Source organism: Quercus lobata, chromosome 2, assembly GCF_001633185.2.
Source record: "Quercus lobata isolate SW786 chromosome 2, ValleyOak3.0 Primary Assembly, whole genome shotgun sequence".
Taxonomy (NCBI): Eukaryota; Viridiplantae; Streptophyta; class Magnoliopsida; order Fagales; family Fagaceae; genus Quercus; species Quercus lobata.
This window is the reverse complement of record NC_044905.1, coordinates 97,968,163-97,984,153: the sequence shown is the minus strand read 5'-3', so window position 1 is coordinate 97,984,153 and position 15,991 is coordinate 97,968,163. Positions and strand designations below refer to the sequence as shown.

The window sequence follows — 15,991 nt, the reverse complement described above, 5'->3', positions numbered from 1 at the left end:
AGTCAAATATTCTCACACATGATGTTTTTCAATAAGCACGTACGACATAACACAGAAAACATAAAATAACTTACACTAACATTATTAACTTAACCATAGACATAACACACACACACACACACACACACACCACAGTGGTATTCATTCTGATAGGTAGTCCTCGTAGTTGAGGACATTGTTACGTTCTACCGGAGTGAGTTGCCTATTTGTTGCAACGGCTTGCTCCTCCGCCAATTGTAGCATATGATACCTGGACCTACGAAGTATCATAAGATTGTTCTCTTTTTTTATTTTCGTCACTGCACGCTCATATTGGTGCATGTTTTGTCGTGGCAGTGTGAGCGAGCTACGCTCGACAAGAGGCGCTCCGATTTGCAGGAGATCATTGTGCAGAGCGTTGGACTCGTTCATGCGAAAGTCCCACTCCTGTTGTAATCCGGCATAGTATTCCCTCTCGTCAGAATCTCTTTGCGTTCTATAGTTATTTGGAAAACGAGGTAGCATCCAATTACGCATTGACATTGGAAAATGTGACTTTAGATCGGTATGTGTAGAAGTTTTGCAAGGGTAGATGTATGTAAATGGGACTTCGGTATGTGTAGATGTTTTGCAAGGGTAGATGTAAATGGGACTTTATATAGGGGTTTTGCAAGGGCAAGTATTCAGGTGGATGTGACTATAAGTATTCACGTGAATAAAGATGATATGAGTTCACAGTATATTGTTCAGTGGCGTCTGTTGGTGCATGTGATTCGTTGAGGTAGCTGTTTCATATGGCTATAGCTTGTGCTACAGTAGCAGGCTGGTGATGTGTACTGCAAAAGAGGTTGCGTATTTATTCACGTGAAGACTATTCAACATTGATGTGCTTCATCTGACATGATTTGACGAGACAATGTTGAGCTGTGTTAAATGTATCATAAACTTCTCAGGGATGCTATAGGTACATCCTTTAAAAATGCTGCATTGCAAAAGGATGCATAGCTGTGTATTGACGTGCGTGTAGGTGATATGACTGGATAGTGTTCAACAGTGCAAAGCTATTGAGCAGCACTACGAACATCAATGTAGCAATAGGACCAATAACACCCGAAATTGATGCACAAAATTTTCTGCGCTGCTATGTGTATTGACGTGAGTGTGGATGGGTACTTCTGGTCAGGGTTCAACAATACTGAGCTATCCACCGTAGCTACAGTCATTGCTCACTATGGTGGAATTTGGCAAGTGTGATTGAAGAAAGCTGATAACAACATTAGGTTTTGTAATGGTTGGCAGGATTTCGCTGAATACCATTCTATCTGTTATGGTTATTTTTTAGTCTTCAGATATGAAGGAAATTCAAGCTTCCATATTGTTATATTTGATAAGACTGCCATTGAGATTCAATATCCACGTAGGAAGAATTGTAAATTGGAAGATCATCAGGTAAAAATATCAAAAACTTAGATGAAGATGATACAAACATTTCTTCTTTAATGTACAAACCCATAAAACATGAAGTCAGAGAAAAGTTTGTTCTTAAAAAATTACCGATTATGTCCAGAGGAAGAGAGAGAGAGCAATCCAAGCAGCCAAAAAATTGAAGTCTAAAAATCCTTCTTTCATGGGTATCTCGTGGCCACATAATATGGTGAGCCTTTATACATAATGTGATTATGATGTTCTCTTAAATCTGGCTTGGAAACATATATGGGAAGCAAGTATATTATTGGGAAGCAATTTGTCACACATCAATGTCTTGTGCTATTACCCTCCATCAAAACATATTAAGCAATGAGATTCGGGGAAGGCTGGGTTGCATTTTCGAAAGACAATAATTTAGAAAAAGGAGATGTCACTGCCAATGAGGTGATCGAAAGGACTCCTGTTGTGATTAGTGTCTCAATATTTCACTTGGTTGACCATCAGAGTTTGGACAAGGATAACCTGTTTAAAATTTAAACTAGTGATGTTTATGCTTATATTTAATTAGGGACTTTGATCACTACTATGGTTTATTTCTAATGGATGTGGTTTTAAGACTTTTCTCTGACCAGTTTGGTATGTCTTGTTCAAAACTATTTAGAATTCCTGTGCTTCATCTGACATGACTTGTTGAGACAGTACTGAGCTGTGTTCAATGTATCATAAACTTTTCAGCCATGCTCTGCATCCTTGAAAACGGTGCATTGCAAAAGAAGGCATATCTATGTATTGACTGGACAGGGTTGAACAGTGCGAAGCTGTTAGGCAGCACATGTAGCACTACGAACAACATCTGTGTACCAATGGTGGACAGCTCACACCCAAAATTGATGCATAGCCAATTCAGGGATGCTCTGCCTCTTCGAAAACGGTGCATTGCAAAGGGTTGCACATATGTGTATTCACGTGAGTGGGGATGGGTACGTGTGGTCAGGGTTCAATAGTTTCGAGATGTTGAGTATCACATGCAGAACTACATCAATCAAGTGTAGCAATGATGGACAACTTACCCCCAAAAATTTGCTTACACTTTTGAAGGGTCCTCTGCATCCTTGAAAATAGTGCATTGCAAAATGTTGCATATCTGTTTATTCACGTGAGCATGGATGATATAACTGGACAGGGTTCAATAGTGTCGAGTTGTTGAGCAGCACATGCAGAACTGCAAACATGACTTCGCTGAACAGTGACGAGCTGTGTTAGCCTTTTCCAACCTCACTTGCCAAATGCTAGTATTACGAGCAGTGAGTGTAGCAACAGTAGAGAGTTTTATCCCCCTGTTTCCCTACAAACTTTTCAGGGAGTCTTTGCAGGTAGAAAATGTAGTTACATTTTCTCAACATCAATGTAAAATTACATGAAAAAAACTATGCTTCCAAGTTTTACATCAATGGCTTCCGATCATCACAATTGCAATATTAGGGAGCTTTCAAGCAATGCTACAACAAACCAATAACTTGAATGAAACATTTGAAAGGCTGATCAGGCTTTTAGGCCTTTACCCTATTTTTAAGCAAACCAAATATCGTTGTGAGAGTGTGTTGGGTGAGCCATATGGATTTTCAGTGAGTGAGTGGTTAGTTTGGTTTGGACGAGTCTTTATGTAATGTATCTATATAAAGTAGGACACTATTACAACTAAGATACACAGATACATGCATATTATATCGTGACTCAAACAACTCATATAAAAGAATTATTCGTATTATTGAATCATATGCGCGGTTGGTCTATGTGGTTTGGATCAGTCTGTATGTATTGAATCTATTAAATTTTCCTACAAGTAATGTGCAATAAATATAATTTGGAAGCATTTCACTTCCTAAGGTTTTCCCTACATTACAAAGCAAAGGACATTGTTCGTCCATGACCCACATTACTTGAATGTAGCAACAAAGAACACGTATGAAAAAAATGAAAAAGTGATTTCACATAAACTTAGCCAAAAGTAATAAACAGTTAATCTTTAGAGTTGCAAAAGTTGAACATACATAATCATCATTTGTCACACATTAACAATAACATCATGTATTGCACATAATGTGTAGACATTAACAACAACGTCTAATGTTCGTAGGTAGAAATTTTTGGAAATCATCATTGCTTGAATCTGAGAAGTCTGAAATATCTGTTTCATCATCTAACGCATTAATTTCATTAATAGACTTCATGGCTCACTCTTGCGCCTTCCCCTTTAGATGCTTCCTAGCTTTTTGGATTGCGTGAAAACGGTCTAGTCGCCTTTGCATTTGATTGTTCTCTTGTTCAAGACGAGCAAGTATGTTGGCAGGTTCATCTCTAGGTAACTCGGTAGAGCGTGCCTTAGGAACTCGTAACCCGTGCCATCGACAATACACCTCTAACTCACACCTCTTCTCGTATAGGGTTGACCATGATGGTTCTACTATAGTGAACTCTATTGCGGTGGTATCTGTACTTAGTTTTGTAGGTTTGCCGACCATGATGTGTCCGACGCTTCCAAGACTCTCATACGTGTATATTGGCATATTAATGAAATCTCTCTTCTTTCCAACCCATTTTCCTCTATAGTGGTCTGTGTATGTATGTAGTTGTTGATCTGTTGGAACTTCTGATGATGCATTTGTTGAAGTAGGTCCAAACTTGTTTCGCATTGTACGATTTGATGTTGAGGCATTGCGACTCATAGCTTAATCAATCTACGAAGTTAGCGGGGTAGAAAGTTAACATTATATCACTGGTGCATTTATAACCTCATTTCACGGTCCAGGCATTACAATTTCACTTATTAGGGCCTGTCATGTCAAACCCTTCAGGAAAAACGCTATATGAACAGGATTTTAAATGTTCCTAATGTCACATCAAAGGTGGGCAGTAGTTGCAACAGTAGATGTAAATGAGACATCTGTGCATCCAATTTCACAATTCTGTATTCACGTGAGTGTGGGTGTGAAACAGTGTCGACCTGGGTATCCACATCGTGTAGAGCACCGAACATGACTTGACTAAGCAGCAACGTCTGTTGGCGCATGTGCTGCAATTGAAGGAGTTTGATATGACTACAGTTGGTGCTACAGAAGCAGGCTGGTGACGTGTGTTTAGAGTTGGAACTTGGTCACCTTCAAACTTCGCTATATTAATTGTGTTTTGTCTTTCACCAGCAAGTTCGCAATATTAATTTATTAATTATGTTTGGTCTTTCACAAAATAAATTATGAAGATCACAGTGTTTTCTGTGATTTGGTCATTTTGAATGTCTGTAAACATCATGGTGTGTAAATATGATGGTGTTCATTATCTTTGGTCATTAAACATTTACAGGTTAAAAGCATCACTTTGGTCTCAGAACCATCACTCTTACAAATTACGTAGCGCCACAGGCTGAAACACTGAAATTTCACTTGTAATCGTAGCCAATTGATGTGAGACTGCATTTGAGGGAATACCTACTTACTCGACTATTCGATCAAACATCGTGGTCAAAGACTTGTCGGTTTGAAGCGAGGCCCAATTTGGTCTGAATACCACATCTGTTATACCGTAGATGTTGGTGGTGGCTTGAGCTCCTGGTTATATCTGTTTAATTGTGGACTTACCTTTACAAAATCTTAAACATCAGGGTGTTTATTATCGTTGGTCATTTTCAAGGATGCTAGTCAAAACGCTCTTCCCATAATTCGTGACTGTTGGTTAGAAGAGATTGCACATAGGTAAAACCATGTTCAACCCTGAAACTAAGCTCTCAAACAAACGCGTGCCATAATAATTTACAGGTTGAAAGCACCACTTTGCTCTTAGAACTTTGATGTTAGTGGCTTGAGGTCACTGTTATATCTGTTTAATTGTGTTTGGTCATTCGTAAAAACATTAAACATCAGGGTGTTCATTATCGTTGGTCATTTTCAAGGATGGTAGTCAAAACACTCTTCTCATAATCCGTGACTGTTGGTTAGAAGAGATTGCACATGGTAAAACCATCTTGAACACTGAAATTGAGCTCTCAAACAATCACGTCCCATACACATTTACAGGTTGAAAGCACCACTTTACTCTCAGAACTTTGATGTTCGAGCTCACTGTTATATCTGTTTAATCGTGTTTGGTCCTTCACAACATACTTAAACTTCACGATGTTTATTATCTTCAGCTCACTGTTATCTAATATATTATGTAAGGGGCTTCCCCTGTTTGGATTCCTCATATTTGATTAAAAAAAATCCGTTAGACCTAATGCTAGAGTGAATGAGGTCATGCCAAGTGTCGCTTTTATCTTTTTCGACGAGTCTGCACTGCAAGGTTTCATCAATAAATTTTGTAATGAAAATATGATGCATGAGGAATAGTCCAGGCGAGGATCAAATTCAGAATAATATAATTGCTGATTTAAGATCGACAAAAATATCCAATTAGTGGAAAATACATGTAAGCTCAGCAAAACCTCCAATAAAAATAGTTGCCTGAAGTCAAGATATAGCTTCAGCCATTGTTCCAAGGAAAATCTCCTGGGTGGTTCATCGTTAATATCAAAACCTGTAAACGAATTGTGCTTTCACAAAACCTTCCATTTGTATTAATAATTACTATAATCTAAAAACACGTGAGCGTCGTACAGAATTATGAAATAAATGTTATTTACACACAGACTTGGATCTACTTGATATTATATAGAATCACATAATAACATAAAAAATTCTTAGACCATTACATCCATTTCAATAATACTAATGATAGTAACGATGGGCATGAAACTAACCATCATATTAATATATCAAATTACTTTCAATGGATACCATGCTCTTCAAATTGCCACTAAAATAAAAAAATATAGAACTGTCATACAATTCTCCAAATATGTTATAGCAACCACGAACTGAAAATCGTCCCCCCCTTGGGTACAATACCCAATGGGAATCATCAAGACTTAGATGGTGTAGAAGGTGGAACAGGACGTCTATAGTGAGCTAAGTCCGCTCACATAGCTCCAACCTCGGCAAGAAGACCGTGTAGAAGCTGACCATGGGCTGCCTGAGTCGTCATAATGGTCTCCATCATAGCATGAAGAGAGGGAGGAAGAGGGCATGTATGCGCTGCATCAACAGTGTCAACATCTATCTCATCATCACCATCCTCGGCAACAACAGATGTGGGATCCCCATGCATGTCCTCATCTTGAACATCTCCAGTAGTAGACCGTACTCGTGGTCTGTTGGATGGACCAACACTGAGGTCGACAACCTTCTTTTGGGCAGTTCGCTGTTTCAGAAATTTGGCTCCTATAGGGGCTTGGATGTGAACCAACTCGTGGGAAGGAAAGTTCTTTAATCCTAAATATTTGAGGACCCTATGGATGAGAACTGGGAAAAACAAAGCATGCCTCTTATACTTGCTCCTACGCACCTTGACAATGGTTTCGATGAAAAGGGAAGGAAAACAAATGGAACTATTGGTGACAAGGGCGTAAAGCAAGATACACCTGTCTACAGGGATTGTATGGATATGCGAGATAGGAAAAATGTTGTGACAAGCTATCCGAAAGAAGATATAATTAAGCTCAGTCATCTCACTTGAGCTAATACTTCGGCCAGAATCCCGATTGTTTGATCGTCCACAAAGAACATCCATAACATCATCAATACGAGGAGACATAGAGTTTGGATAAGTAGGTGTACAAATTATAGGTACATCAAGGGCTTTAGATACGTGCTCCCTAGTTATTGTAAACGGTACACCATGTATGGACGATGCCACCTTGTGACCACCAAGATCCTCATGCACCGATAGATTCGAATAGAATTCTCTAATCAAGTCAGCTGGAGGGGGTGGTATGTTTGTACATAGGGACAGCCAATGCCTAGACTGTAGATTCTCACGAACAAAAGGATGCAGTTCCTGTAAATTGATTTTCCTTTCTCCCCAAATACGCCTACGCTTAATCAAGGTTTCAAAGGTTTGCTCATTTTCTGGCGTGAGGAACCTTAATTGATCAAACACCACTTCAGGTTCGGATGCAGCTTTGCATTTTCCCCTCTTAGTCCTCTTCGAACCCATAACTAATCGATGGTCAGTAGTGCAAACACGATCAGCTCACACAAAAACAGAACCAAAATGAAGTTTGAAACAGAGAACAAAAATTGAAGAGTAACCAGATACCATGTGTAGAAAATCATGCACACAATATACTGTCTAGAGCAGTTTACAACAACACAATGAAAAAACAATATTCTTATTCACGGGTTGTTTAGTTGGTGCAATAATTGTAATGCATTTTGGTCCGAGTCAATAATTTGAAGTTAGAGACCTAGAGTATATAACAGAAGTCTTATTATATAGGAAACATACAAGTGGATTTAGGAACTGACATATATCATACCATCGTAGCTACATGTAGTAAGTTTCACCAGCTTCTACAAAAAACAGAAAATAAATTGCACAATGTACAGTTCAGACATACAACCAGCATATATCTATACCACACACATATGGAGCCACTGGCAAGTTCATTTTGTGGAAGGAAGACAACCTATGACATAGGCAACCTTACTAACAACAATGCATTTGACTAGCCAAACACCCAATTTCATCACAATCTTCATAGACATAGACATAGAAGTGTGAAGCATCAAAATGCAAAATTTGAGAATAATGCACCAACAATGTGTAATTTCAAAGACAGCAACCGTTAAAAGAGTCTTACTATGTAAAATCCTCGACGAATTTGCGCGGGAAATTGTGGGTTCTAGCCGATGAAGCGAGAGCAATCGAAGATGTAATTTCGGACAGCTGCAAGTTCTGCAGAACTGGGGAAGAGTTAATAAAAATGGGTAATAGATTGTAATGTCCATATAACTCGATTTTCCGAAAATCGAGTTACATGCAATCAAATTTTCAGCACAAGGGCTTGCACATAAACCGACTGTCCGTAAATCGAGTTATGTGTAGCACAAATAACAAGAATCCAGTTAATGGTGGAACGGCTTTCTCATAACTCGATTTTGCAGACAACGAGTTAATTTCAAATAACTCGATTATATATAACTCGAGTTATTTTTCTGGGCCCCCAGATATTTGGACTGGTCCAGATGCAGTCCAAGACGAATCGAAGTTCAAAGGTAGGCCTGCGACAATACTCGATTCTACTTGAATCGAGTTCTGTGCAGTGGACAATCACAAGAATTCAAATTCCTCGAGATTTGGAAAATCGAGTTACGTTGTACACATGCACCCACCCAGCCCATATATTTGGATTGGTCCAGATGCAGTCCAAGAGGAATCCAACTGTATATGGCTACCTCGCACAAAACCGAACTCCGGTAAAATCTAGTTATTTGCAGTAGAATATCTCAAGAATGCAATTTCTGTGTGTAATGGCTTGCATATAAATGGATACATCATAAAGCGAGTTATTTGCAGAGTTACTCAATTTTGTAGAACTTGAGTTATTTTCACTGGTCTCACCCATAGACCTCTTCTCCCTTAATCTTCCTGTTAGGTGTAATCATTTCTCAACATTAATTTAGTGTGGTATTGACAATAACAAGTTGACTGGGCTTGTTAATTATGATACCTCAATTCATGTGTCTGACCTCAATTTCCTTGTACAATATGGTGAAGGTATTGTGCTGAAGCTAACATAAAGAATTGCCGTTCATGATTATTTTTGTGATGTGATGTAAGCATTACCTGCCTTTAATAAGAAATTTGTAGGGCTGCCCTAAATTCTAGTGTCATCATTCTGCCATTTTGGGACTGCTACAAGTAGTCTTCTAAGTTGTTCCAAAAATCATGCGGAGCCTTTTTATTTAATATTTTTTATTTACTTCTTTTTTAGTGGTATGATTTTCAATAAAATGTAAGTTTCACAGTTTTCATGAAAATTTCTTTTTCATGAAAATTTCTTGAGAAAATGGATTTAGAAATAATCCAGACTCATGATTCCTTATGACAATGATAGAATTACTTGCATTTCTGCCGTGTGGATGACCCACTTTCATAAGTAGTTAATGGCAGCAGTTATGATAGGAGTCTGACAGATGTTGTTTGCAGGTTTGTTTAGTTCAAAGATGATGTTTTTCTATAAATTTTGGTGTCTTGAATGTTTCCGTGTATCCTAAATCTCTCTCCTTTTTTATTTTCCCCTTATATTCATCCTTGCGTTTGCAACTCTACCGTTCTTTTGAAGGACTACTGCAACAAAAAAAAAAAAAATATCATCCATTTTGTGTAGATTTGATTTCAATATAATTTAATTATCTTATCCAGAAGCATGAGTATGCTCTCTCGAATTTTAATGTTTTTGTACATGCAGGGAGCTTGGCATTGGAATAGTTCCATACAGTCCTCTTGGTCGTGGTTTTTTAGCTGGCAAAGGAGCCGTGGAAAATTTGGCTGCAAATAGCGTATTGGTACATATTTCACCAGTATTTTGTGTTATTCATTTGTAAGATACAAAGATTTTTCAGGAAACAATGATATTTTTCTTTGAGCAACGATTCATCAAGTTCATTGAATAAAACAGTACCTATTTTAGTCCTTGCAGTTTACAAGAAGTTAACTTCATCTATAACATTTGAAAAATTGCTACCAAGTGAAATTTTGAAAATTTAGCTATCAAGCTTTTCAATTTGCCACATTATATTGATTGACACAATTGATGGATTAACTTCTCACTTATTTTTTAAACATCTAAATTTGCAAACATCAAAAATAATGACTAAAAATTATTGCACATGGTGTTATTGTATTAAAGTGTTACAATATATACAAAACATACAACAATGTCATCTGAAAAGAACAAAATCCTATAGCAATAACAATGTTGACCCCCCTAAAATAAAATCCAAGAGTCGCCATTCAATGTAATATAATTGAATGACATGCAAAAAGGCCAAAATCCAAACAAAAGCGCAGAAAAAAATACAGCATCACATTCATTTTAAAATACATATGAAAGTTCATCATAGTAATTAAAAATTTTCCAAGAGTGAAACTCTAAACATCACAAAAGTACCCAATCAATAAAGTTGCAAACTGGGATGAACAAAATAGGGATGAATAGTAAAGTTGCAAAGTAAACACACTCTAAACATCACATAATATTATCATCACTTTGCATCCACCCTAACCACTTAGTCTTGGCACTTGAAAATGTGGACGTTTAACACAACACCGTCCCTCATAATCAGCTCAAATACGCAAACATCTCCTACTTGCAAACTATTTTCCCTCACAAATGCAGACCAACCAGCTGATACGACACATGATGAACCCCCACTTCGTTCATAAATGTATAGCTTCACAGGCCATAATCGGTCCACAATCTGGAGCTTGACAGGGAGTATACTTGCTTTGGTGTAGTCCTTGGTAAACCCGTCTCTTGGTAAGTAGTTGATAATGTCTTGGGGTAAACTCTGTACAAGGAACAATAATAGATATTTAACAAATATATTCCAGCAACAAGTATCTAATTGATCTACATCTTTTCACCTAAAAACACAAATAAGAAAAAATCATTACCAACAAAATGTCCAGCCACAAGTATCTAGTGTGACAATCTTTCTAATTGATCTATGAAAAATGATAGTTAATGGGAGTTGCATTTCTAAATTACAAAAATATTACATTTTAGTGAAGCTAAAAGCTTACCGCACGATCCTTGCCATTAACGTAGGATGGACGCATGATAACAGTGAAAAGGGGATTTTCTGATTTAAAAGCATTGGCTATAACAAGATTTTTAGCTACACCACCGTCTTTCTTAGGATGGGCTGATCCTGAAAGAAGTTGAAAATACGAAGTCATGCACATAAAATTAATAGAGCAGAAGCTAAACAAATCAACCAGTTGCTTACAAAAATGTAACATTCAAACCTGAACCCTCTCCCCTATAAAAGTGTTTGATGATTTCAACAGAGCTGTCATCACTCTCATCATCTTCGATCCTATGAACTTGGAGTTCGTCGTCTAAAGTATAGTCTATTTCTGTTGCAGTGGCATCAAATATGAGTACATCAAACTGTGAATTTCCTTCATATTTGAAAACCAGCAAGTGCCCCACGGCTACACCATGAGAGCTTGCAAATTCGGACCAACCATTTTGAAACCAAACCCCCCCAGCATGTTGTGTCAACTTGACTTTCCATTTTCTACCATTTGGAATAGTGAGAAAGGCCATATCTGACAGGTCCACTCCAAATTTCTGCACGAACTTATCTGGAATCCGCTGTAAAAAGAATCTCCATAACATAAATGCAGGCTAGGGAAATAAACACATGCAATCAATCCTTATACACAATGCTAGAAAATAAAAGTTTGAATGATGGCAGAATACTTCTTAGTTACAGCCCCCCACCCCCACACAAAAAAGAAAAGAAAATCAAACAAAATAAAATGTAATCCTGCAACATTGACATTATATTTAATAGCTATAACAGTAACAAATCTTATGAATTTTGAAACCAAATTATACAACCTAATCTTATAACCAAAATAACCATCAACAGCTGTCAACATTTTACATTTCTCTGTTGTTGTTGAAATGTAAAAAATTTTGGGGAAATGTTGTATTTTGATAATGTGTCTGTGATTTGGTTTTGGGGTGTTGGGGAAACATTGAAGATGACCCACTTTTGTTTATGGGCAGGATTTGGATTTAGACGTAGTAATTTTTGCCACTTAGCCACTTCATAAGTTTGTGAACTCTAAAAAACAAATGATAAAAAGAGTGAACGATTTCTGTATCCTAGTTTGATCCCAGGACACAGTTTCACAATTTAAATTGAGTTATACATCTGTGGTGACCCTATAAGCCCTATCACATTTTCAAAAAAATGCCATCTGCTCTTGCTCTGTATTTATTTTTCCTTTATCTCTACCATGCGCTTATCCCTGTTTCATTTTTTGTTCATATAAAAGTGTTCGATGCAAAAGTACTCTGTTATGTGACTGTGTTCTTCTTAAAGTGTAACCTACATATTGCAAAATGAAAGTTTTTCTGACTACATGTAACAAATGTACATTTTTTCAAGAATCACAAATAAAGAAGATGAAGTGTACGAAGTGTATATTAGCATATGATTTTCAGAGGAATCTAGTTTATAAATTTGAGCATACTTACAAGCTTTCCTTCCTGAACAGCATTCGGCAGAATAATCTTGAAAAAGTGTGGGGACCGATCAGCAGGACCATCGTCGTTGTCTCTCCGCCATTGAGAAGCCATTGTTCTGGTTCTCCAAACTTTCGCTAAGAAGAAGTTGAACAGTTGCTGCTTCGTACGTTTGAGCACTAAATAGTGGGTTGGTCATACACATAACCCGATTATTAAGAAATCGAGTTATGTGTACTGGGACTAAAAGGAGTCCATGCTGTGCGTAGTGTATCTCAGAGGAATCCATGTTGTGTGTGGTAACTCGATTGGAAGTAACTCGATATCCTGAACATCAGGTTAAAGTAGAATTACTCGATACTACAGAAATCGAGTTACATGCGAATAACTCGCTTATATAGAAATCGAGTTAAGATAATTGGACTGGTCCCGAGGCAGTCCAAGAGGAATCTAACTGTAGACACGTCTTCAACGTATCTCGAAGCTATAGAAATCGAGTTCTTCTGAACGTAACTCGGTAATACGTAAATCGAGTTACGTTGACTAGGCTTCCTGACCCAGCCCAGATAATTGGACTGGTCCAGAGGCAGTCCAAGAGGAATCTAACTGTAGACACGTCTTCAACGTATATCGAAGCTACAGAAATCGAGTTCTTCTGAACGTAACTCGGTAATACATAAATCGAGTTACGTTGACTGGGCTTCCTGACCCAGCCCAGATAATTGGACTGGTCCAGAGGCAGTCCAAGAGGAATCTACATGTAGAAAATGGTCTTCAACGTATCTCGACGTTAGAGATATCGAGTTATTTTCAACATAACTCGGTAATAACGAAATCGAGTTACGTTTACTGGCTTCCCGACCCAGCCCAGATATTTGGACTGGTCCAGAGGCAGTCCAAGAGGAATCTACATGTAGAAAATGGTCTTCAACGTATCTCAACGTTAGAGATATCGACTTATTTTCAACATAACTCGGTAATAACGAAATCGAGTTACGTTCACTGGCTTCCCGACCCAGCCCAGATATTTGGACTGGTCCAGAGGCAGTCCAAGAGGAATCTAAATGTGCACAATGGTTTTCAACGTGAGGCAGTCCAGAGGCAGTCAACTTTGGTCGTACCCCGTCTATTTGATTCACTGCAATCCATTATTGTGTAGTTACAAAATACTAGATCAGCCTATACACAATGAGCCACGATTAACGAATGTACATGACGTAAAAAACAACAATGAATTGCATAACCTCTACATGAACGATTTGGAAATCCTCCTCGTTGGAGGCATCAAAATGCAATCCATACCAATCAAAGAAAATTCAAAGTTTAAAAAAGATAGGATTGGAATTATTCATACATGATAAATCGTCCAACATTAGAAAATTATCTAAATTCTTCAAGTCAATTCTGAAAATTTTAATAGCCACAATATAGAAAGTCCAGAATAAAATGACCATGAATAAAAATTGACACCAACCAACTAAAAAAACAAATAACACAGCTATATAAAGGTTCTTGAATCCCAAATACAGTAAATAAAACCCTAAAATTATGATGTACCTTGTAATATTATTCTGAATTAGAAAAAAAATGAACACTTAAAATTTAAAAGTTACGTAAAAAGTGAATATTACATGGAATACTACAGGTTTCAATAGAATAGATACATTACTATATCTTCCCTCTAGCTAGCTCCACTGGACAAAACAGGTTCATCTCTATGAGAGTGGTCTTGCCACTGCCAATTCTGCCAACAATACGTATTTTGTGCCCTTCCTCAAATGTGCAACTGATCCCCCTCAGAACAAGTGCATCAGCCTATATTTGATCTGTTTTATCAATGATATATAAAGCCATATTATAAAGCCAAGTTTGAAGCAAATAACACAACTCTCAATCATGTGAAGATAAATACAAAACCAGTCAGATTGGTAATGAATGTCAAAGCATTAGTCGCTTAGATAAAGTCCGGAAGAGCAACTTCAAATCAAGAATCAATCTCACTTCCGTCAAAAGTGCAAGCATTCCTTTCCCACCAAATACTCCACAGGAGACAAAGAGGGATCATCATGTCTAAATTTTTTAGCAATCAAACCATGTAAAGCACTAAACATATGAGGATTACCCATGTCAACAGTTTAGTCAATTAATGCCAACTTGTAGATCAGAAGTCTTATTAAATGCTTCTTCCACTTCTAACTTATAGGAAGCTCAAAGAAAATATGTTTGATGATCACCAAACAGACATGTAAGAAGAAAATTTTACAGCATCGTTAGTTTGCAAAATCTACAATTATTTTCATTCCCACATGATTTCAACACATTGCAGATAAGGATATATATATATATATATATATATAAAGCACAATGAAGGCAAATAAATGGAAAAAATACCTGTATGCCCAACAAAAGTATGTGTACATTTGCTTCCTCTCCAAAGTTTTAAAGTTGTACCACTTGAACCTAAATTCGTGGTAGCATAAAAATGAACCCCATAAGTTCATAGTGAAAGACATAGTTGGATCTATGCATTCCAATCTGATGTAACCAGTTCCAACTACCAACAAAATCTAAAACAATATTTAGCAGAACAATCATCTACTGAATCATATTATACCTGTAACAAGCTCGCCTGAAGGCAGCTTTATGAGTGCTTGGATTGCTGCCTTATTCGCCTCCCAGGATTCTGAAGGTTGGCCACTTCTCCAACGTCTTAATGTGCTGTGGTGAAGGAGACATTAGATACTAACCGAAAATTATTGAGAAAAATGCATATACCTTTGTAAGCATAGATAATAATTCAAACCCAAAAAACGGCAATACACAAACAATAAAAGTAACATTCAAACAGTATGCAAATTTTTCATTAACGCCTCCATCATTTCATTAAAGCAAATGATGGACAATATTTGATTCATTGGCCAATGACACACACAACATATATATATATATATATATATATATATACTGAAAATCATAAAATAAGAAGGCTAATTGATGAAAAAATCAATAATCAATTAAATGTTTCTCATTGGGTTCCCAATTTGCTACCAAAATGAAAAGGTAATATATACAATGATAAATAACAATTACAAACCCCAAGAAGCGAAAGGAACAAAACATGCACACATAACTAAGATTTTTGCCGTTTTCAGCTTTGGGTAAGTTATATTGTGAGCTGCTCTAGAACTCAGAAAAAAAAATATAAATTCTATTCTCCAAAGTTCCTACTAACGAACTTGTAATCAAATGTACACAGATGTAATCATTCTAGAGAGGAGGGGATTTAAAGGAGATTAAAAATAAGAAAATGGGAAGGAGGATGTACCAATCTAGGAATTGTAGGGAAGGCGAATCAGAAAATTAGGAGAGAGACACATACCTAGCCAAGCATTGTAGAGACTCGGATAAATGATTTGCTACAAAGGAGTTGGTTCTGCCATTGAT

At 37.2% G+C, this 15,991-nt stretch overlaps 1 protein-coding gene across 1 annotated transcript; it reads right to left on the bottom strand.

The window, feature by feature from the left end:
* Positions 1 to 10,571: 10,571 nt before the first annotated feature.
* LOC115973996 (B3 domain-containing protein At4g01580-like) lies at positions 10,572 to 12,661 on the bottom strand. The gene is made up of 4 exons (XM_031094229.1): positions 12,560 to 12,661; positions 11,314 to 11,665; positions 11,089 to 11,216; positions 10,572 to 10,853 (listed from the first exon to the last, which is right to left on the bottom strand). Exons 1-4 carry the CDS (start codon positions 12,659 to 12,661, stop codon positions 10,572 to 10,574), a joined length of 864 nt encoding a protein of 287 aa, XP_030950089.1.
* Positions 12,662 to 15,991: the final 3,330 nt, after the last annotated feature.